At 35.6% G+C, this 25,348-nt stretch overlaps 1 protein-coding gene across 2 annotated transcripts in view; it reads right to left on the bottom strand.

Annotated features, from left to right (window-relative positions):
- Positions 1 to 546: 546 nt before the first annotated feature.
- Positions 547 to 25,348, bottom strand: part of SPRED1 (sprouty related EVH1 domain containing 1) — a 62,511-nt gene continuing 37,709 nt past the window's right edge. For both annotated transcript variants that reach the window (XM_071558044.1, XM_071558045.1), the window contains exons 2-6: positions 21,543 to 21,717; positions 14,720 to 14,888; positions 13,492 to 13,541; positions 5,921 to 6,079; positions 547 to 1,293 (exon numbers count right to left, since the gene is read on the bottom strand). In XM_071558044.1, the coding sequence (XP_071414145.1) occupies positions 634 to 1,293; positions 5,921 to 6,079; positions 13,492 to 13,541; positions 14,720 to 14,888; positions 21,543 to 21,717 (1,213 nt within the window). In that variant the 3' untranslated portion in view covers positions 547 to 633. The remainder of the gene's footprint in view (positions 1,294 to 5,920; positions 6,080 to 13,491; positions 13,542 to 14,719; positions 14,889 to 21,542; positions 21,718 to 25,348) is intronic.

The following is a 25,348-nucleotide window of genomic DNA, read 5'->3' as shown; positions in this document are numbered from 1 at the left end:
TAAAATACTACCATGGAATGTGACAGTAGATATGGTCCATAACTACCATATCAGAGGGAAGGGAAGTTTAACATGTAATAATTCGTACCTTACACATTTAGTTAAATATAAACATTTGTTATTTATACATAAAGTTGCTTCCAAAAAACTATTAATAAGTGATTTAGTTGCACTTAAAATCAGTTTTATTTCTCATTTGCCAAGTATTAACTTTTCTTAATCTTAAATCAACTGTCACTAGTGCACTTTTAGTTAAAATTTCCCCTCAGGTAAGTTTTAATCCTTTTAAGAGCCTCCTCACCTAAACCATGAATGTACAAAGTGGCAAAAGTTAATCCCTTTTAGTATAATCATAGTTTATATACTCATTTTATAGCCAATAATAAGAACAGGCTTTCCTTTGCAAGATCTCCTTCACAACTCGCAACAAACGCCACGCACTCAAAGGAAATAGTTAGGCGTGGCTAACACTTGTAAAATGCCAAGGTCTGACAAGTCTTGTTGCTTCCTCCACATCAAGCATCTCTTACGTGAAAGAAGATTCCCTTCAGCTTGCCAAAAAGCTTCCACAAATCCAAGTTAGATGCTTCCTGGAAACAAAGATTTTTCAGCTCTGTTTGGCACAAGACTGATTCATCCTGCAGCTTTATGCTTTCCTCCACAGCACCCACACACCTCGCCACAGTGATGGCATGCTCTCAAGGGGAGGTAGCAGCACATACATGGAGCAATGAACGAGAGTGCCACCAGTGCTAACCAGCGTAAGCAGAACTTGTCATCGCTAGTGTCACACGAGCAAGGATCAGAGAAATCTCCTTCAGAGTCTGACATGCAGTGATACAGCATGCTCTCTGCGCAAAGCATGCAACTAACTTGGTAGATACATCTTTTAATAGGATCTGGCGCATCTTGACATTTTCCTCTGCCATTATCTTCATGATTAAACCTTTCCTGGCAGTATACACAGCGGGAACGCTCACCATCCTCTTTTCTTCTTTTTGAGTTTTTAAATTTTGATGAAGAAGGCTGAGTTTTAAATACCACACAACTCTTTGAGTCTTTCAGGGAATTCAACTTAGTTCCATCCCCACATGGGTATAAATAGTCAGATTTTTTACTGTCTGATTTAGAAAATGGTGTATTTGAGTCTGCGTCATCCCTTTCCAGGTCGTTCTTCCACATGTCAGGATGCCTGTAGTCTGCATAACGACGTATCAAAATGTCACGAGGGTTTATTCTAACAATTTCATCTTCGTCCTGAAAACTAACATGTCTGATTGACTTCAGTGGGACCTGAAACAGCAAAATAAGAGAAGTTTATAGTGAACTTCCAAATTTACATCCACCTACAATGTAAAGCTTAAATTAGAAAATTAAAATCCAACACATTTTTTCCTCTGTTTGAGGATAAAAAATTCAGCTTATTTTGCCATTACTACAATTTACAGACTTCTCAACAATAATAAGTTTTTTGCATGGTATTAGGTCCAGGAGATTTAGTATTCTTTCCTGACTTTTTAGTATCTCATAAAAGCTTTGGATTTTTTGGTATCTGCTAAAACTTGATGCAGCTCCTTGAATTATGCTCAAAATTAGGGTGTTAACATCTTTCAGTGGAAACTACTTCCACAGATGAACGTTCCATGAACATGTTGATTTCACATCAGGATAATCCACTGTTTTAGGACTAACTCCCTGATATATTCACTTTTGTGTTATCTAGAAGCTTTCCTTTATTCCTACTCTAAGTTTTCAAGCTCTGTCAATTTTGTTAACATGAGTATTGACTACTTGTTACTTATTCTCAAAGCTGTATTCTAGATATGGAATATTCAGTATGATGATCCATCAGGTTCTAAAGGCATCTCCCCTTAGCCAATACACAGTACTTAAATTGATTAGTTTAGGACACCAGCAAATTCTCAGCTTGTAATGAACTGACTATAATTCAAGAACTTTTACCTCAAAAGGCAAGTAAGAAGAAACATGGTAAACACATACAAAACAAACAGCAGAGAACTCCAATGAAAGGGCATGGAGGCATGAACAAATTGTCAAAGGTGGCAAAATTCACAGAACCATCTAAACTGAAATACTGAAGGGCTTAATGTAAGTGTAAGACAGTGGACTGCCACTAAGTGTTACTGAAATCACATTACAAGTGACTTGAAAGAAGAGGTGCAAATAGTGACAGCATAAAAATTTAGCATGTGTAGGGAAGTAGTTCCTGAAAACAGCAGACAGTGCAGCAAAAAAGCAAAGTTCTCAATATGTCCCAGTATTCCTACCTCACAGACAGGCAATTATTTTCCTACACTATAGGGCTGTTATAATCAGATCCAGATTATAACTGGGTTTCAAGTCAAATTCTGTCTTTTCCTCCTGTCAAGTGCACAGCCTGTAAACCATCTCACAGAAAGGACCAAAAAAATCTCCACTCCCTAACTTAGCCTTTTAAATTGTTCCAGAATCATGATTTGGGAATGCATCTTTGGCCCCAGTATTGCTGCTTTGAGAGTGTTTACCTTAATAGTATTGAAATTAATGAGAATTAATGTCTCACCATTTCAAAGTCGAGGACAACAGTTGAACTGCATGTTCCTAATCTGTTGCAGTGTGTGAAAACAAACTACTGAAAATGATGTTAAAACACTTCTATTTTGCTTTGCATGTGTCCATGCTCCTATTACACTGAAGTCTGCATGTCCTGGTTTTGGGGTAGGACACAGAAGAGGGAGGAGGGAAGGCAGCTGGGAAAGAGGAAGGAAGAACTTCTTAAAATATGCCTTCTTCTGATTATGTAAGAATATCTGTAGCCTGCTCTAACCATCACTTCCCTGCTCAACAATCCTTGTGTGCTAAGTACAGAACTGTAATTAGAGCTGCTTTGCTCTGGGACTTCCAACTGGAATATGCTAACAAGAATAATTGTTTTTTTTTCTTGGCTCTAAGCCACACAGTTGGACTTCCACAAGGTCTCAACGATACAGGAAGAAGAAACGTTATATCCTATTCAGCTAACATTGCTCCTTTTCCATTTTTCCCCAGACTCATACGCAAGCAGTTAGGCTTCCCCTTTGCTTATGAAAACAGAATGCTTCTCAACTCTGTTCTGTTTTCAAACAAGAAGAAGGGTATTGTTTAGCATCAATAAGTAGCTATGGCTAATAGGCTTTTTGAACATGTTACAGCATAAATTTATTTAAGGAAAAAAAGCAGCAAAAATGTCATTAGAATCCTGTATGTTACAGCCATAAAGGATCCTTACTCCACTGTCCACACAGAATATTAGGCACACATTTAAGACATTAAATAAAACTCATTGTTTAAAAGAAAAAACCCTAAAACCTCAAACAAAAAAGCCCACTCTCAACCTCCTATTCTCCAAACAGCTAATAACCATTAAAGATCACTACAAATACTAACAACTATAAAGTCTGACCTCTCCTCAGCCTTTGAAGGCTTTTTATTTGTTTGAGCAGAACACAACTACATAATAGAACTCTTTTTTTTTTTTTTTGAGTCCCCAGCCCAACACCTAAAAATGCTTAAGGAATGGCATGTTACAAACAAGGCACCACTACACATTCTTTATGCATCAGATGTTAAGAAGTATTCTTTTTAAAAAGTGGGAAATGCTGAAAAATAGGGAAACTGGAGAAATATTGGAAAACTTTTATTTATAAGAAATGCTTACTCATTGGGTGTTTAATGGGACCTATATGAACACATGAAATACAAGAAAACTTAAGAATACACAATTCAAATTTGGTTAGGTACAAATACCAGCAAAATTCAATGAGAATATTGCACACAGTCCTTTTCAAAATATAAACAGTACCAATGCCATCTCTGTGTAAGAACTGAAGCAGGAAGGGAGGAGGAATATTACAGCAAACTGAAATTCCAGAGAATTTGATTATGAACATGATTAGCCAGTTGGAAATTAGGCAAAAAATTTTTGTTGACACACCTGAACCCACAAGTATTGCACCTTACTTGAAGGGATGCCCCTTTAAACAAGGCACAGTCACTTGCTTGGTACTGCAGCCTTTGCGGTTTCTGCGCAGATACACCAGCCTTTGCTCAGCTTGCAACTTCACAATATGAGGACACCAGCAACTGAGTACATCATCACAAAGTACTGAATTTCACTTAAACATGCATCCGTGTATCTGAGGACTTGAGTATTTTCTACTAACAGTCAAAGTATTGAAGGTAAAAATCTGAATTGTCATTAATCACTTCTTTTGTTTGAGCAGGTACTTATTGAGCTATTCAACTCAGGAGCACAGTAAGAGTGTTCAAACTTATTTATGCAAAATTGAAACAAGATAGGTAACTAGCCCAAGATGTGCTGTGCCACCTGGTCCCATGCACGGAGTTTAGCAGAGACAGTGCAGCGTGCGCACGTACAGAATGTGAGGTTTTGTTGACTTGCCTATGTTCTAAATGTGTGTATCACAGGACCAAACAAAAAGCATGGAGTGTTGGTTGCAGGTGGTGCTGCTATATGACAAGAGTATTTTAAAGAGTATCTACTTAAATTTTCATGGAACGTACTCTAACTCAGTTTTAAAGAAGTGAATTATAGCATTGTCATTTTGAAGAAATTCCTATTTAATTTCTATCAGACAGACACAGACTACCAGTATACCACAGCTTAAATTATTATTTATTCAGTAATCAATTTTATATGTGCCCTTAAAACATACAGGCATTTTAAGCTACTTCACTTTTCTTTACAACTCAGTGAAGACTAAGAACACATACATCATTGGTTACCCTAACTATTAAAGTTAGCTGCAATAACCTAATCACCTATCCATTCTATTCTAAAAAAATATTTACAAATCTATTTGCAAGTAAATGGGAAGAGAGAAAAATATGTACCTCTTGAGAACAGTGAACAACCAAAAAGATGAGGTGACTTATACAAAAAGATAATTGGGACAGATCAATGATTAAAAATCAGAAGTTCACAATTTGGAGCTCATTAGTTAGTTCTCCAGTTAACACTGTCCACTTCTTTTATTGAATGAAGCAGCTTAAGAGTAGCTAATACAAGACTGTCTGAAGGTACTATAAAGTTTTACTTCACAGAACAGAAACATTTTCTGGCAATTCTTCAGAATTACTTGAATGTGCATTCTGCATTTCTGCTATTCAGCATATTCTAAAAGCTTCCCCATGTGCTTGCTTCTTGACATGAAACTTTCCCATGCTTCTAGATGTAAGAACCTCAAATTAATTATTATCCAACTTACTGTTAAGTCTACTTCTACAGTCTGCAAAAGCTGTCAAGTTCTTTGAGCTTTAGAAAAAAGCAAAATGTATAATGTTAAAGGAAAACCTGTACCAATGACAGAATACTTTTTATACATAACTGATAGACTGTTTTCCTTCCTGTACTAAATTAGAGTATTTTAGTTTACATAGGCAGTTAGAAAGCATAAGCAATGTTTCACTAAAAATATTTAGCAGAAATGCACTACTGTGTAATGCATCCAAAATATCAATTTTAAAGAAACTTTTCAGTAATTCTAACCAAAAACAGTATTAGTATACATATAACCAAGACTGAGTTGCGGCCAATTAACATTTGCTGAAAAATTTTTTAAAGCTTTTCAAGGCTGTAGATACTGAAGTCTGTAATATAAAACCTGAAAAAGAAAGTAAAGATTTTTCATGTAGTCTGGTCCAACACAAACATGGGTAAATACCTTTACAAAGCTTTACCTCTGCCATAATAATGCTGTAATAGTTCAGCTGCAAAGCTTATACTGATCATTTCAAGAAATTGAGAGTATAATGCTTCATACAAGGACTAAAAATGAAGTGATTTCTTGTCAGAAACTACATATTGTACCATTAATACAGCAAACAAAGTAAGAACTGCTTATTTTATTGGTATTCTTACCTGGTTAGGTTGGCTAGGAAAGAGGGCTCTTCCGGCATTGAAATCCTCAAATGCTGAGGGCCTTAAATTTGCACTGTTGTAAGTTTCACTGGTTACTACAGTTTCGTGTTGAAAAAGGTGATCTTTCATTAATGAACCCGATGTATTTTCTTGAGCAGTCTAGAACACATAAGAACAACCTTGAAATTATTTTGCATTTATACAAAAACCACACCAAACCCACCAAGTTCATACATAAATGTGTTAATATTCCATATAATGTGTTAGAGGCATCTATAAACGTAAGTATTTTTAAACATACACTTTTAAAGCACTTAGAAGTAAGCAAGTATTTTCTTTACTATAAGTCAGCCTTGGTAAATGCAGAGTTTCTTCTCTGCAGGGGTATACAACTTGGGCACTCAAGATACATGCCTTTGAAACTCAGTTGCCAAACCAGACTTCTTTAGGGAAGCAGAGATTAGCCCAGTCCCTGAGATTATCCTTTCTCTAACCACCTATGAGTATTTACTAAAACACAATAGGATAAAAAAATTCTGAGACTAATAAGGCAAAAGGTAGTAAAAACTTTAATAAATTAAAAGCAAGATCAGCTGGAAAGGAACAGAAAGTCAGTTTTAACATACACTGACCCAATTAAAATATTTAATTCCAGCAAGCATGTTTTGAAAGACTGATGAATGCCTTTTTGAAATTAGGTTATATCAGGCAATTTGATATGAAAGGGAGACCATGTGGCAACATATAATGAGATATCGGCAGGACCTGTGCCATTCAGAATAAGGAAGAGGAGGTATGTTTGGGTGGAATACTGGCTTATGAGGTGATCCAATTTCTGAAATGTATAGAAAAACAAACAGTCCTCCCTTTAAGCTTAAATGACTGTCATATACTTAAGATACAGCAGACCATTTTGATACTTACTCCACTGGGCTGCCAAAAATGTACTGTACAATGTTTTGTTTGTATTGAGAGACACTGTAAAGTGAACTAGCTGTCATCATGTGATAGCATTGAGAAAATTCTGGCATCATCCAATTTCCAGCAATGAGAATGTTTCAGCTTTATTATGAGGATTTGCATATATCAAGAAAACATTAAGAGGAAAAGAATAAAAATACTGCAGAAAACTACTGAGGCAGAGGCAAACCTGAAGTTTTGGCAGGTTCATTTACCAAAATACTTAGGGAACTTATTCTGGGATTACATTAGTACCTCGTGTACATAAAACCCTAATGTATCAAGTTCTAAGACTATCTAGATCAAGTGGAAGTAGCTGGTCTATAGCTGATTTTTAGGAGAAAGAAAATCATCACATCACTAAGAATTTGTGGATTGTTCAAAAGCACTGAGTGGAAAAACATGAAATTTAGTACTTAATGAACTACTGAATTAATACTAGAAAGCAGACACCCCAAGAGAGACAAGAGCTGACTCAATCAGGTTGAAGATCCTCTGAAAAATTTTGAAGACATGCAAAACTCCAGAAAGAAGCACTTGTTGCAGATCCTTGAGCCTGACAACACCACTAATCAACTGACCCTCTTAATTGTCAAAATTAAATATTCTGGTCAAACAGTCTTAGGAAGTTACAAAAGAGATGTTGAAATGACTGGTAGTTAGATTTCATAGATGTCTACTTATTTTAAGAGCAAAAAGCATCAAATATTAGTGCAACATCAAACATCATCTTAGCAGGAGCTCTCCTGCAGGTATATTGCCCAATGAAATAAAAAGCTTCTAAAACAGTAGCTCAAATCACAGAAGATCTGCATTCAAAATGAGGAAGAAGTGCCTACAACTATTTTTGGTCTGAGGAATGTTAAAAATGATTACAAGCATTCAAGCTAACAGCTAGAAGTCATTTACAGAAACCAAAGTGATAAGCATCCCGTTTCCCTCTTGCTCCTCTCCCCCCCGCTAGTATAAATTTGAGTGGTCTAGGGAGAAGGGAGCAAGCTGCAAAAACTACTACTCCTTTCTTTCCATGGAAAAAACACATACTCCCCACAAGTCAGTCTTTATCCCTGCATGAGATTTGCAACAGCCTGCATTACTTCCTGTTCCTGCAGGTGATTCACATCTTTGTTCAGAAGTAAACTACCTACACTATAGATAGAGTAAAAACAACACACACAAATACACAGGTCACACACTCCCCTTGGCAGTGAGGAAGGGAACCATCCAATGCAGAACACAGCCAATGAACATCTACTACAGTGCTAACTAGCAGTGACAGACAATGATGTATAAAACCAAACCGTAATCTTAAAGCAAACACCTTTGTGCCCTATACTCAGCAATTATCAAAGAACGCTTTTAGAAAATTCCAACACAGACACCACAATTCAATCTAATTGACTGCAAGGACAAATTTTGGGGATGGCAGCAGACAAAAAGGCATCTGACCTTTTGTAAGGCAAGAACTCACAAGACAGCCTTTCAGAAAGCACAATGCTCAGTTTACCAACCTAGACACTACAGGTAAGGGGACAGCCTAACTTCTGATATTTATGAAAAACGAAAAGCAATCCAGTCAGTTATGATCTTCTTCAGCCAATAAATATTAACTATGCAGAACCACAGAACTGACGATGAACATCCTAAACTCTGTGTTTTTAATTAAACTACAGTTTAGATACAGTCAAACCGTATTATTTATATCCAGAAACCTTTTCTTTGGACACTTCCTGTTCCAATCTGATGTTTTATGACAAGGTAATAAAAACCTGAAAACTCATATTTATAATGGAAATATTAATAATGTAAAGTAGTAGGCCCTAGGAACAAAAATGTTTTTGTTCTGAAAATACATTTAAGTAAAAAGCAAACATTTAAAGTTTTCCACAAGAACTAAGATTGTTACATTAAATACACAGAAAATCACACACAAACACAGATGCACACATTCCTCTTTTCTACTGTCCAAAGCGATTACACCGCCCACATTCAATATTCTTTAACCACAGCCTGCAAAGTACAGTACTGGCATAGGTTATTCAGTATCATCTGTAAAGTAACCTACGCCAGTTTTTAATGCACAACGGAAATCTGGTTTGCTCCCAGCTGCTGGTATAATAATTACTGTCCTATGGTTGCTAAGAGATACTCTCAATTTTTTTCCAAGACCACTAAAACATTTCTGTGCGCACAGGCAAAAGGATGCTGGGTAAAGCAATAAAACGACTCCAGCTGTAGCTCTCCAGCAGAATTCAAAGCCAGATGACAGCTGTAGAGAAAATGAAAACCAGACTGAGCTTCTCTTCTTCAAATTTTCTCTCTTTACTTCTCCCAGTTTGCCAGAGTTAAGTCTGGAAGAGAATTCAACATTGTTCTGCAAACATAGTTAAAAATGTTCTGCTTTAAGTAAGTTTAATGATTACACAGAAGGACGGATGAGAGACCATATTTCCGTTGCATCCCAGTTCTTGCATTTAACTTCCCATGAGGCCTGAAAATCTGCTGTTAGTAACCAACACAAGAAATGTTTAAATGTTTTTTCCTTAATTTTTCAATTGTGATAAAACGATACAGGTTTCAAAACCATCTGAATAGCTTCCTTCTGCTTTTGCTATTTCTACGACTGATGGAGCAATATGTTTGGCAGGGAAACCATTATTTTCAGGTATGTGTTTCTGACATGGGCTGAAATACTACCTTGCTTACTCTGAATATTTTGTACAGTTTGAAGTAAAAAATAAAGACATTTGACGTGCCTCTTTCTTCAAAGGCTGTTCTACCTGAATATATATATCGCACACTAGACGCAAAGAGGCTGCCTGGGATACTGTTGAGGGAAAAAAAATATAATTCCTCCTGTTTTTAGAATACAATTCCAACAAAAATGCTTATTAAACCCAAATATTTTAGCACAATATATGATTAGATTTATTTTAAATTGGTAATATGAACTTATATTACTTTTAGTTCTAGGAACTGGATCTAGCCAATTTATAAACCACACTAAATATTACTAATCTTTAATGTTTTACCATGTAGTATTGTCTTCTTTATAAAAACAAATTATTTCACATTTCCTTACAAGTCATAATGCTGTTTTTGCATTATGTATTATTTTTGTAAAATAAAACTTCTGCACACCTCTTCTTACAGATAAATTGAGTGGTCACTAAATAATGCACTTATGGAGAGGTCATTAAATAGTGTATTTTCAAAGAGGCACATGAACCATTAATGTCTTCCCTGACAGCACCAAAACAACTTACGAAGCATGTAAGTTCCAGGCTTTTTCCAGCTTCGTATTAACAAAAGGCCCAATGTACTTACTTCAGAAAGAACAAGACAAACGTTTTTTCTGCTTATAATTTATCAGTCTTCTTACTACTTCTGCCAGTAGTAAGAAACTCAAAAGCATAAGTGATCCATTTCTTAGTACTTCAAAACTGTTTAAATGTGCTGGTAGCCTATAAATAACAGCAGTATGGATGAATCAACAAAACCTGAAAGAAATTAAGACTCAACTGCTCTGTTTTTCTGTTCTAAAAAGTGAGACTTACATGCTTTAGGATCCAAAACCCACATAAAAATCATGTTAAATACATGAATTCTAGATTTCATTTAGTTAGAGTTACTGCTAAGAAAAAAATTCCAAGTTTTATGTTTTATTTTTCAGTTAGGCTAGATGACTTTTAAAGCAAGAAGTTTGTATTTGGTAGAGGAAAAGAATCCAAGCCAATCTTTTAAAAAGCAACTTAAGCTGCTCATCTACTACATTCAAAATGATTGGTTTTATACCTAAAACATCTAAACCTCATACCCAAACAAATTCCCAATATATATTTCTGTGTAAGTATATATACATTTTTCATCTCCATTTGCCAATATAACAAGTCAGATTGCTCTTCATTAACTCATTTGTGTATTTCTATTTGAGACTGATCTGGTAAGACTAAGGCTTATTTGATGATATAAACAATTTGCATCTAATAAGTTAACTAAAGAACTAATAGTAATTGTAATAATTTAAGCAACCTTTGGAAGCAAGAATGAAACCCCTTGATTGCATTCTTTTAATACTAAGATTTTAACGTTATTTGTGAACAATGGAATGGCTAAAGAAACTACAATGAAGCTATGTCTTCTTAAAATTATAAATTCAGTTAAAAGAATGCTTTTCTCTGTGAGATTTTCTATATAAAATGTAAATAAACACCTTCCAAAAAACTAGTGACCCAAGATACTACACAGTAAGCCAAATGCTAGACTAGAAAGCACAATATAAGAGTTCAGGTTTTGGATCTGCTTTTAAGAGACGCACATACAACTTTTGGACTATCACTATTTCTACTTGCTATTTCTATAAAATGTGAAGATAATTACTACAAGGAGGCACTGAGGTTTCAAAACACTACCTCTGAGAAGATCAATTTTGATCTTATTTGGATCATTTTATTTGCTCTCTGTAGCACCAAATATAACCAGCCAGCAAAATAATTCATGAAGCATGTTTAGCTTTCTTCATCACCAGTCATGTTCATTAAAAAACCCAAACCCCAAAAACACTGTTAATCAAATTTATGTACAAACTACATACTATACTTATGCTACAAATATAGACTAAATAGAGGATTCCCACTGTGTAACATGACTAGAACAGCAGAGGCAAAACCGCTCCTTAATATCCTATCCACACTCTAAAATGGCCTTGCATAGTTACACTCCAAAACGTACTCAAATATACTATTAGAGACTTGGGAAAAGAGCTTAGAAAATAAACAGGGAAATGTTAAGTGTAAAATTACATTTTACATCTAGAATGTAAAAGATAGTTGCACTAGCAGTTTTGTACCACACAAGATTGCACCTATGTATTGTGTGTGTATACATATATATAAGCATCTGCTTTATAAAGAATATTTTTTTAAAATATGTGTTTATTTTTTTAAATATATGTCAAGTAAACCTCTATTTAGATATGTAAATAGATGATGTACTTATATTCACATGAATATGGAACAGGTGTTGTCAAAACATTTTTCTCCACTTTTCCAGTAACAAACTTTGTAACTCTAAAGAATCAGAGATATTTGCTTCAATTTTGAAATCCTTATATAGAAACATAGTAACTAGGAAGCAAAATGGAGAGGTAATTAGTTTGTTCTAATTTCATTAGGCCTGTAGAAATGGTTCAATTATTAATCCTTGCAACAAAGCATGTTTAAGTAAGTCTTTTAAGAGCTGATTAAAGACTGAATTAACTTTGGCACACAGTTCCTCCACCCTGTCAAAACCTCATTCCTTTTTAAAATCTGAACTATCTAATATTTATAGCATTTTACTTTCAAGTGCCTTAAAATAAAGCACTGCAAATAAAGAACAACAGGTGGTTGCAGAGCCAACACTTGCAGAAAGAAATACATTTCTTTTATCATAAAATGGAAAGATATCAGGAGACTTCTGCATTGCCACTGCATTGCAGTATCCTTTCTAAATACTTGACTCTCAGTCTCCTATCACAATTTGATTCTCACCAGTATCTTCAAAGTTTGTTGCTAATTTTCTTGATTTTGTGTGGCAGAGGTTCTACACTGGATCTATCTACACTGATAAAGAATTTATTATTGCCTAAATGACAAATATCTTTCCCTCAAGAAACTACTTAGGAATATTACCAATTTTCTGAATAGCCATCAAGACCCCCGGAGTCAACTTGTTTCTTTATCAGTTTCATATTAATTTAAATATCTGCACTCTGAAAACTGAATATATGTGTGAATAAAGGCAAGGCTTTCCTAAAACTGTAAATAAGAAGGAAGAGGTAGGAAGTATACATAGACAGAAGGAGGATTTACCCAGTTATATTACAGCTATTTACTCTGTATATATATACATATATATTTGTAAAAAAAGTCTCTGAAATATTTGTTTATACTGGTTTTTTAAATACATGGATTTTTGAATATTACTGGGCAGTGCTACACATCAATTTTACAGTACTTATGATGTGGTATTTGTGTAAAGCACTGTAACTGAGGCATGGTTGGACATAAATTTTTAGCTCTTAAGCCATTATAACCTACAGAAATTGAATAGTGCAAATAAGGATCAATAAAAACTTGAATATCAACACATGACTATCTTCAATGTGTTTTTAAAAAATTGTCTGAACTTCTGCCCCTGTTTGGGCTAGATATTTTTAACCATTATCACAGCATCTTTTCAACTGCAACCATATGAAGAGTCTTATCATTGCAGAGTACAAACTAAGAAAACAAATAGGATATGCAAGTAAAAAGCTTCTTGATACTTCTGTTTTCTTTTTCCCCTAAAAATATTTCACATTCCATTATATTAAAAGAGGATACAATCTCAACAGACATTTTGAAATTAAAAATTTAACTCACGATGGTTAATCATCCCATTGATTAAATAATGGCTACTCAGTTTAGGCCAGACAATATTTTAAGTATTCTAGATAACTGTTCTGGAATTTATTTCATTAAACTGAATTTTGCTGGCTCTTATTTTGCTTTTTCTCACCAACAAGAACAAAATCTGTCCAGTACATTTCTAAAAGACAAAATGCACAATTCATTTAAAAATTTACTCACTTGAAAGCAGTCTTCTGCCACTTCAACATCATTCTGGGAGGGTGGATAACCTACACACAAAGAAGAAAAAACCAAAGCAGACAAGGTTATTTTCTTTTTAATTAGTATTCCACACATCCTTCAATATCGAACTATGATGAATATAAATATTGTTTACTTTTTAAAACCTATTAACCACTGTATTTCAATTTGATTTAGAAGCACCATTCATTTCTACACTCTGTATTTTATATACTGAGTATTCCTACCCATATTCCTCACTCCTGATGACACCTTTCTTGTGAAAGCATTTTCCAAGTGTCATCAGCAGTCAGAAGCACGGGAGTATGTTCTTTTTAATGTAGCATTTTGAAAATTAAAGACAGATACTTCTGGTTGGCATGAATGCACACTTTGCGATATTTTGCTACAAATCAGCAGAAATTGGAACTGCAAGACCCTAAGAGAGAAAATCGCTCTTGTCTTCTCTAATTATCTTAAAGGGATAGGATATGCATGCTAACAACACAAAACAAGTCATTCAACTACATTAAAAAGCATTTCCCTTCAGAAGTACATTTCTCTTTTTGCTAATAGAGCAACACATTAAAACCCTAAAGTTGCTTTTTAAAAGTCTAAAAGAGATGTTCAATTTAATAGACACCTCTTCCCACCCCCTCTCAATACACCAAGATATTGATCATATTTTCAGCTCAGAATCTAGGCTTGATGATGTCAGTAAAGCTCTGGTACCAGTTAGCCATATTACTATTTGAGTAAATTATTCTACTGTTCCATAGAAACCTGTTCTCAGAACTACACTGTCAGCTGTTAGCAAAGAAACAAGATTATTAATTGAAAGTATGAGCAGAAAAAGAGAACTCAACAGGTCTCAAAATCATTCAATTTCATATCCTATCCTCTAAGAACACAGCAGCTATAAAAAGCTTCTGAGAATAAAATCCAAGTGAGCCAATGTAACACTCTAGTTCCCTCCATTTCTTCATGTCTAAAAGGATGAGGGAACACTTTATTATGTAGGACATTTCAGGAAATCCTTACTAGTGTTTGTGAAACAATTTAAGACACTTGGATGAATGGCACTTTAGAAATACCAGAAGTGCTATTTAAAAACGGCTAAAATTTCAATATGCTATAGATCAAACCACATCCTTAAGTACTGTCTAATGTTATGCAAAGTGCTTTGACATCCCTTTGGCCTACCAAGTCCTTCACCTGAAATATGTACCTTGGGAAATATCCTCTACTGCTCTCCGAATACCTCTATCAAATGCTCTTGCATCAGCAGGACTCTGAAATGTGAGGCCGAACTTTTTATCATCAATCTTCCAGTGGTAAAAAGTAGGAGTAACTTTGTTGTAAACGAGGTCTTTCTTTAGTGTGCATTCCAAAACCACCTTCCAGAAAAAAAAAAAAACAGAAGGAAAAATATCAGTGACCAGTATAACGAATCTGAGAACAAAAGGTAATCATACGTCATAAGAGCAGATAGAAATCTCTCTTCCTGTTGCAAGGATGTAATTTAAACTTCATTTCCATCATGGTCAAATTATTCACTATCAGTTGCTGATAGGTGGTACAGGTTAAGAGCACTGTACAGTAAAACAATCTTCTCATTTGAAAATCTCACTCACAGAAGTATCTTATACCTGCAGCAAGCATTTCTGTCAGTACAAACTTGATAGATGCTCAGCGAATTAAATAGGCCACATCCCGTAAAAAACATTACTGGGCTGATATAAAATTTTACTCTATCACTGGGAATTTTAATTCTATACTTATTCTATAAAATTTTTGTGCATGAGACTAACTTCAAGCTGCTTTCAGGCCACATCAGATTTCTCCTAAAAAGGCTAGTAGGGAAGTGAAAATAATACAGGACAATTGTTTCAAAAACTGAAATTAATAAAAACTAAAATCTATGAATGTATTACTGCCTGCACCTAGACAAAAGACATTTATGGTTCATGTTCAACTATAACAAAAACAGTAACTAAGAATAAGAAACAGAACTATTTGGCTACAAAATAATTAAAGGTATGCATGCACATCCAATTATTAAACAAAGTCACAGTCTTCACATAGAATCACAGAAGGGTTTGGGTTGGAAGGTACCTCAAATATCATTTAGTTCCAACTTCTCTCGACAACCTGTTCCAGTGCCTCACCACTCTCACAGTAAAGAATTTTTTCCTGACATCTACTCTAAATGTACCCTTTTTGAGTTTGAAGCCATTCCCCCTTGTCCATGCTTTTGTAAATAGTCCCTCTCCATCTTCCTTGTAGTCTCCCTTCAGGTACTGGAAGGCCTCAATTTCCCCACTTTAAATAGTGGGAGTTTAAAAATATATTTACATATCTACTTTACGGGCAAAAATTATTTTAAGCAACATTATTACACTGAGTGTTTCTTGATTTTAAAAAAATCTAATGCTAACAAGGATGTATGGAGGGAGATGCACTGATCTGCTCCTGTAGTACTAGATATGGAAAGAGAATTACTTTTTGATGACGAAAACTTACATTGAGAGATAAATGAGAAATTTTAATATTCTATCATTTCAACAGTAATGTACTTTTAGAACTTTAATGGTTAGCTTTGCTACATATGCAGCTTTTTGAGAGAAAAAATTACAAAATTCCTTACAGGACAAGGTAAAATCAGTTTAAATATTAACATAACTGAGAAAAAACGCCCTCAAATTAAAAAGAAATACATCTGGACTTAGGTTTTTCTTACATATTTCTTGTGTTTCTCCTCTTCTTACATGTCTAATGTCTAATAGGCAAAAAAGGTTTTTCTTTTCCTCTTCATTATTTAGTCTCCCTACACCCCACCATCTCCTCTCAATTGTTACTGCTTTTACCTCTGTCTCTAGAAGGATGATGTTCTTTCTGCACAAAAAAACTCTTTCAGCATTAAAATAATTTTTGTTACTTCACTCAGAATTCCTTAAATGGTCAACAATATGTAGGTAAAACTGCCTACAAGGAAACATAGAAAAGAATCTATTTGCTGTAGGTGTGCAGGAAAAGGTGCTGCAGAAAGAAAAGTATAATCCTGCAGTTCTAAGGTGTGTTAAATGATCATTTGTTGTTCCTTCGCATGATTTTAAACTTGCTTCCTCCTTAAAAGAGGAGTTAAAATAAAGATTCTTCACATCACTGCCTTTTCTAGGTCTGTGAGCTCTTTTGTGGGACCTTCAATACATTAATACTGACTACCTTCATGCTGTATTTTGTGTGCACTTTCATACAAAATACCAATAAAAAGTACTGCAAGCCTGATTTAACAGCACCTCAGCGAACATCTGGTCTCAAAGGAATTAATCCGGATTACTTGATACTGAAGATTCATACCTGGTGACAATTAACTGGAGATAAATAACTGGATTAAAACTTTAATGAGTAGAAGCTATGATTTCCAAAGACACCCAAACCAAACGAGAAACTTCCCAAAATGACTACCTCCAACCCAAAGAGCAGCACTGGTACACCACACACCCCTCTCTTCAGCCCCCACAACATTTTATATTACAGGCTATCATTAATAAATCATGCAAAATCCTATCCAACATTAATAGTTTTCAATTTGATTTAAGGAAACAACAAATTTGATGGGATGACACTGATTTTTCACATCTAAACCTGTATGAAAACAGACAGTTAACACAGTAGATAAAAGTGAAAGGGCACTGAAAATGGAAAAATTTGTTGCATGAAAATTGTACATGTTATCAGGTATAAGAATCCATATAAGCAAGACTTCATACTTGCCCCATCTGAGAGAAAACTCAAAAACTGTAGGTCAAACAAGAAGATGATGTAAGAGCTGTACTACAGCCCATCAAAATCAATCTTTTCTCAAACTTTAAAGCCAATTTAAGCTTCAGTTTTAGATTTTTATCTCTCCCTTTACACCATTACCTGTTCTTCAAAATAAAGATTTTAAACTTTGCCACTCCTGACCCATGATCAGAAAGATACTACTTTTGGTTTTTTTCCTTTGGTAAAAACTTGCATGGCAAAGGACTGGAGAAGAAAATAAAACAGAGAAGTCTACTAGACTTTTCATTCAAGAACGTAAAATTCACCAAAGCCTAAAAACCTTTAAGTTTGAGCCTAATGTATGCTTAACACTAGTGCTATTAAAATAGAAGAGAGCTGCTGTAAACATAGTAAGAGAGAGCAGCAGACCGAGGAGGTTGGGAGGGACTGCAACTGTTCCAAGCAGACTAGCTGGAACCAGATCTAGGAAAGTGAGTATAACAAAGGAGGAAATGTGTAATTACGTAAAAAGTCTTCACTATATATCCTAAACGAGCTGAGTAAACTAGTGGGGAACACTCATTCTTATAAATTAATTCAATGATGCCACCCCTTCAATTTTCTTCTCAGATAACTAGGATGCTTTCTGTGAACGCCACAACATGCTTTAAATACTTCTGTACTGCACAAAAGTTTTGGAATTTCTACACGTACTCTGAAGCTGGTTCATAAAAGGGCTGATAGCAACCTAACTCTCAGGTATGTAAAGAAATAACGAGAATCCTCTCCAACAAGGAACTTCAATATTTTGAAGTTCAAAGTATTTCACTTATACAGCTGACTTACAAACTGAGATCTACAGTTCTAATTAAATGACTGCACGGCCTATAAAATATATGGAAAGACCTGGCACATTGGAATGCAACTGCAATGTAGCATCAGAAGCAGCAAGTTCATTCCTTTTCAGCATAACCATTTAAAAGGCATCTGGAAGATACCTCCATCAAGTACCTCATCTGTGGGTTTAAAGTTGCTTTGGAATGAATTCCACCCTTCTACTGACACATAGGTCAAACAGTTATACTGGCATTATGATTCACATGTATTTTAGGTAAAAGCCATAGATCTGAATTCCATTTGCTCTCTAACCTGAGATATTTCAAAACCTACTCTTCTCTGTGTCCCAGAAATGTGCTCCAAGTTCCATGCTCTAGGTTTTCAAGGGTAAGGGAATTTCCTTACCTTCTCTGGAAGCTAGGCCAGTTCACACAAAAGGAAAGAACTAATGGCCAGAGAAAATGAAAATATAATCTAGTTTGAAAGATATTTTTACAATGTGCAATGTGACTTGAGGGGATGAGTGGAATTTCATTTGTAAAGATGACTCTCTTTTATAATCCACTGAAGTATTTTCATAAACAGATGTATGTACCTTGCAAAAAAGCAAGTGAACTAAAAACCATGGTCCAGGGGACTAAGCTGTCATGACTTCTAGATATTACAATAGACTAAACATTCCTGAAGACACATGTAGTCTAAGTCTGAATAACTGAAGTGTTCAAAATGGTTTAGGAAGCTTTTTAAAAAAATATTGTTACTCTTTGCAAACCCAATGGTAGAGCAACCAACTAAACAGTGCACAAACAACTTCCAAGATTATTCAGACATACAGGTTTACCAAGGCCATTCTAAAATGAGATTAAAGTGATACTGGAGCACTGAAACAGCAGATTTAGTATAATACTTCCTCAAAATCTCAAGATGATCACAGCATTTGGTCTCTATTCAATAGCAAATATGGTAACAACTTCTACTTTTAATTTATTTTTAAATAACAAATAAAATGTATCATTATTATGAACCATAATAGGTAACTATCAATTCTATTTGGACTAAAAACTCGATTATTTGGCTTCAATAAGAAAAAGGTTAAAAAATGTGCTTTTACCGTGACTCCACAGGAATATCCTAAGAACAAATGTAAAGCCATTACCTGTACTGAAAGCATAAGTATCAGAACAGTTCTAGAATCAGTGACTGGACTCCTGTCCCACAGAATTTGTCTTTCAGTCCCTGCTACCTATTGCCCTTCTTAATGAGCCTCAAGACCGGGCCCTAACGATATCTTTGCATATCTTGGTGTAATATCTTGTTTCTTCTATGCCAAGAGAGGTCTTGTTGCATAACATACAACTTTGTTCTTAATTCATTACACATTAGCTGTTGCTCATAAGCGCATTATCCGATGTCTGTGGAGATACATGTATACAGTGTCCTTTTACTCAGTTATCAAAGAATCTCTGGCTCTCCAGTATTCTTCCCCACACCCTCAATCTGTATTTGTTAGTTCCCTGAACTTTTTCTTCAATATACACTGGATAGGTGTTCTTTTGCAATTCATTTCTTCTACCTTTTATCCTTTGTGTTTTTGAAGGGCTGACTTCCAAAAGCAACTTCCTGAAACTGCAGCAAGATCACAATCTGCCCTGACAGACTAGTAGAGGTCCCATTTGGGGGCAAGTAGAGGGAGAACAGATGGACACCGGATGATACACACAAAAAACCCAAACCCAACCCAAACCAAACCATTCAAGACAATAAAGATTTGAAAAACATATCCATGCTAACATTAACTCAGTTTTGGACAGGACGAGGTGCAGAAACATTTAAAACCTTCTACCAAAAGAGTAAACAAAGCAAGGCTTGCCCAGGGGAAACAGAAGAGAGAGTTCAAACAGATCAGGACACTGATGACTTGAGATTTTCATACTCATGCAGGAGAAACATTAAACCAGCCTTCAGTTCCAAGGATTTTATTACCCTCAAATTCTTAAGACAAGCCGTGAATGTTCCAAGTATTAAGAATTAAGAGAAAATTACCAAGTATTTCTAAATGCAATTAAGCTTCTCAAAAACGGTCTCAATAAGGCTAAAAAAAAGTTTGAAGGGGAACTACAGCAAAGTGAGGAAGGAACTGCAGGTGCACATAGCTGTGCGGGAACACAGGGTACTCTGCTAACAGCACTACGCCTCGCTGAAACAACTGAGTCAGCAGAATTTCTATTTAAATGCTCTCTTCTACAATAGTAACAACAGTCAGGGCAGGAAGCTCAGCAGTCCTGCCTCAAGGGAGAAACTGATGTGCTTGGAGACGATCAGCAGTACAGTATAAGAAGCAATTCTACCTTTTAAGCTAATACAGGAGTCAAAATTCACTGGGAGATAAGAGTAAGTTCTTGATAAGAAAGTCATTAAGAAGCTTTTGTGCTTTCTCCATTTCTCTGTTTCCACAGTAAGACACAGCCTCATTCAGAAACCTAGTTGACACACAAGTAACCAAGCCCACTTCGTCTTCCACATGTCTGCATGTAGAAGTGGCTGAGATCCTACACCAGTTTCCTTTTGTAAGGCTGATTTTCATGATGCAATTTAAGATATGTTTATTACTGGGATTTTATTTAAGGTAGCTGATGAATGAATGCTGTCTGTGTGTTCACCAAACCAGATCAATTCTTGAAGCTCTCACCTTCAAGCTCTCTTCTAACACAAAGTTGTTCTCATGTAAAATGGCTACATTCTGTCATATCTAAATTTCACAACCAAAAAATTACTGAGGAATTCCTTCTGATTTCATGTTCTTAACAAACCATCTCATTTCCAGCACTCCTAACAAATGCAGTATCATTGGTATATAAACAAGTTAACAAGATTTAACTCTAACCCTCCACTGGGAAGAAACTTGATAGCACAATGTTTTAATTTTCAATTCCAAATGGATGGAAATCTGCAATGAAAAAGATATGTGAAGTTTCTAAAAAATCCATGTGCTTAATTCTAAAAAGTCGTGCTATTACACCTTAAACAAATGATTGGCTCTTTAGTTATATAATAATTGACATTAAAAAGTTCAGCAACAGCATTAGACTGACTACAAATTTACTTTCTAGTCTATAGGCAACAACATGCAAGCGTCTATACTTATGTCTCATGTAGTTTTAATACCACAGAATCACAGAATATGCTGCATTGAAAGGGACTCACAAGGATCATCAAGTCCAATTCTTAGCACTGCACAGGATCATCCCCAAGAGTCACACCATGTGCCCAAGAGTGTTGCACAAACACTTCTTGAACTCTGTCAGGCTTCGAGCTGCGAACACTTCCCTGAGGACCCTGTTCCAGCATCAACCACCTGCTGGGTGAAGAAGCTTTCTCTAATATCCAAACCAAACATCCCCTAACACAACTACAATCACCAAATGGATACAAATTGTTATTGTTACCGTTTTATCCCTGAGTCGTTCTCCATGGATAAGAAAATCAGCACAGCTATTCTCTTCCTGGGGAATGACTTTGAAGACTGTGACACAGCTTAGTCCACCCCCTCCAAGTGGTAACCATCCACCACTTGAGTCATCCCGGGTCATCACCACAGCTCGCACTCGTGCATAACTATTACTGAAAGAGAAGCAAAAGAAGAAATTAGTTTTCCAAAAACAGAAACCAGTGAAATCTAGTTAAAAACAAAACAGAACAACAAAACCGTAACCAAGGTCGCAATAATTTACACTGTCTTTCCACAACTATCCTTCTAGAAGAAACCCATAGACCACTCTCTAAAAAAAAAAAAAGTTCCTCTGTACTTTTATACCTTCATTAAGACTTCTTGGAGCTTACATGTGATTCCTTGTAAAGAAACTTAACCAGAGAATATAGTACCAAGTAAAAATTTTTATTCTTCTAGAAACTTTACAGTCAGTAATCTAGCTAGAGGGCCAAGAAGAGACTAAGAATCAACTCCTGATTTATTTTAGAATAATCATGAAGCCAGTAAGTCACCCTGAAATTGCACAGGAAAGAGAGCAAGAATGCAGAGAGAGGTCAGGGCTTCTGCCACTGAAATTTAAACAAGAACAGGTTTCGAGTCAGAAACGCTGCTTCCCTTTATCCATCCCTCCTCCCCACGCATATAACCTATCCTTTGCAAGGGTAGCCCAGGACACACACACTGTGGGGTTCAACAACAGAACCAGTTACAGCTACTTAAAATCACTATTTGCACTATCTACTACTAGCTGGTTCTCTCCTGTAATGAAAGCATTTCACAAATTAACAGCTTTTCCCATCATTTAGCATTTTTATAAAATTAATTGTTATGATGTCATTACTTAGGAGCCAAATTCCTTTTTCAGAAAGGAAAAAGAAAAGTTTTGGTGATCTCTTTCTCTCTGCTTTCATTCTTCCTTTGAAATTAAATGACAAATTTTAGTCTTGGTTATGAATTTGCCACTACATTAGTTGGAAAATCCCATGGTTTACCAAGGATGTCATAAGATCCTACATTCAAAGTATGGTTTATTGCATGAATGTAACAGTCAGTGAATTAACCTTCCAACACATTAAAAGAAAATGGTTCATGTTATCTTTTGCAACATATTCCTGATTGAGGGACTAAGTACTTACGCCAGTTGTCATTAGTGATGTCAAATTAAAGGACTGAGGAGGAAATATTAGAAGAGTGCAAAGTTGTTCCTTCTGTACAAAATTACTTGTGATAAAACCATTCACCAAACTGTTGTACTTTTAAAAGATCACTGCTTTATTTATTTTCCGACAAATGTCCCAAAATAACAAAGGTAGCATTTTTTGCATAATTAATATATTACATTCTCACACACACATATGATTCACACACATGATTCACTTACATGTGTGCGTGTCTGCGTGTTTACAAAATGGAAAATAAGGCTATACATTTTTAGCTTATAGGCAGCTGAATTTGTTAATAGATTTTGTTTGTCCCCTCCAAGCAAACCCCAGCTCTCTCCTCTCTCTAAACTTCATAGTTCAAATGACAGTTCAATGTTTCTGACCATTTCTGTACCAACTTATTTTAGTAAGTACTGAACACAGCAGACATGAAGAAAAATCCAATCATTCTTTGTATGCATCTATCAAGATTCTCATATCTGCAAACAAAAATGGCTGCATCTTGACGCTTAATAATATTACTGAAAGTTGAATCATTAATTCATTGGTCTCTATCACTGCGTTTCACTTTGATACAAGTTTCAGATTGTAGTTGCACACTTCAGACACAAGCAGTCTTTCATCTCATTTCTCTCAGAAGAGCCTCTTCTGACAGCAATTGAGGACACTGGGACCCTCTGAGACAGTAAGAAATAGGATGCACCAAATGGTTAAACCTACATACTGTCTTTGCTATTCTCCACTCCAGTGAAATACAAATTTAGCTTTGAAGTTATACATTCTATAAATTTGGTTGCATATTAGAGCTTTCTTTTCTGTATCAACAGACTGTAGCAAAAGTTCAGTTAAACATCATTTAGGGATATCACAGAACTTCCCTTAGGCTACATAAGAAAACTTAAAACACAACATATTTTTTTCCTAAAATGAAAGTTTACAGTCTACATCCATTTGCTTTCCATGAACTGCTAAAGGCAAGCAAAGATGGAGGACACATTATCATGTCTCAGTGGCTTTAGCCACTTCCATTTGACAGAGGTTTTCCGTCAGTGTTGGGTTTTTTCCCTCTCCATACACTGAGATGTCTAGTCTAGTCAACAATCTAGTGTTTTGCTTTGCATATATTGCAAATGATTTTAAACTTTTATCCTTTCAAATATTTTACAAGTGGCTATCCAATCCACTGCATTAGTGCAAGAGCCAAAACAAAATTCTCTAACTTCCTAAACAGAAACAAAATAGTTTTTACATACAACAATCCTGTAAATTAAAAGGCAAATTCATTACTGTACTTGCAACAATGCCAAAGACAGTTTTATGTTTCTGTTAGTGGCTGTTTTTTAATATTATTTTTTATATTTGAATGGAACTCACAATTAGTAACAAACACTATTTTAGTAACAATACAAGCTGGTTTGCAATTAGCCACAATGCAGTGGCAGGAGTTACAAAAGATTTCCATTTCCAAAATTCTCTAAACAAAACCAACATCTGCCTTTCACGCTACTGGTGTAACCAGAAGCACTTAGATGTCTTGCATCTCTAACTATTATAACCCCATCTACTCCTGGGAACTTCAGAACAAATTGCTCAACTGCTGGGGTAGCTTTGCTGTGACGAAAAGGGCAGACAAGGCTTCACTGTTTTCCCAACACAGCCTAACTCTTGCATGTTTAGCAGCTCTACCAAAAATACCTAAACAAAAGAAAAACCAAACAAACAGGGCAATCAGTTGAGCTCTAACAAAGGCTTTTACCAGAGCTACCACAAGCATGTGAAATGGAGCACGAAGAGTAGCACTGAAAAACTGCAGGCCGAAAGCTACTGTACTGCATTCCATTTTTTCTGAGACTCCCTGATTTTGGTTGTGACTGCTGTAAACTGTTGAGACAGAGCAAGGTTTACAGGAAATGGTACTCTGCCCATAGAACTGTGCTGGTTCCCAAAAGTCAGTGCTGAGCACCAGTGAACACTGCGAACAAGGACATTGTCCAAGATCAGTTCCTAAAAACAGATCCTCTGTCTAATGTTTGTGTGCCTCAGGTAAGGAGATAACAGTACAGTGCTCTTATGTGATTTCAGGAAGTTATAAATTGAGATAAATTAAAAAAAAATTACCTGCAATGTTTTTCCCCCTAGTAGTTAAGACTTACTGAAGAGTACAGCATGTGTCTTAATGCTCTACCTATTAAACATGAAATGGAGCAATTTAAAGATAGCATAATATACTGTGTGAAGTTTCATTCTAAAAATAATATAAATGAAGATGATTCTTGCACTAAAATTAAAAGCTGCAGTGGTGTGAACTAATCTGCCTGAGAAAGCACTGGGGTAAAAACAAAGGGTTACAAACCATAAATTGACAGGAAAGATGTAAGACTTACAGTCCTTGCCAGCCATCAGTCTTATTTTAAAGAGCATCAACATTAAAATCTGACAGCAGGTTTTAAAGGCTCTCTCCTGCCCCCAAAAGCTGTGTGTTTATACCATTGTAATGCTCTTGTGCCCAAATTAACTCATGACCTGGATGATCAAATTGTCTAGGAAGTACACCACTGGCCAAGACAGCCTGGGACCTTCAGCTCAGCAGCTAAGGAAT

Source organism: Pithys albifrons, chromosome 6 (genome assembly GCF_047495875.1).
Source record: "Pithys albifrons albifrons isolate INPA30051 chromosome 6, PitAlb_v1, whole genome shotgun sequence".
Lineage (NCBI taxonomy): Eukaryota > Metazoa > Chordata > Aves > Passeriformes > Thamnophilidae > Pithys > Pithys albifrons.
Note: the sequence above shows the minus strand (reverse complement) of the source record. Positions and strands in the feature narration are given on the sequence as shown.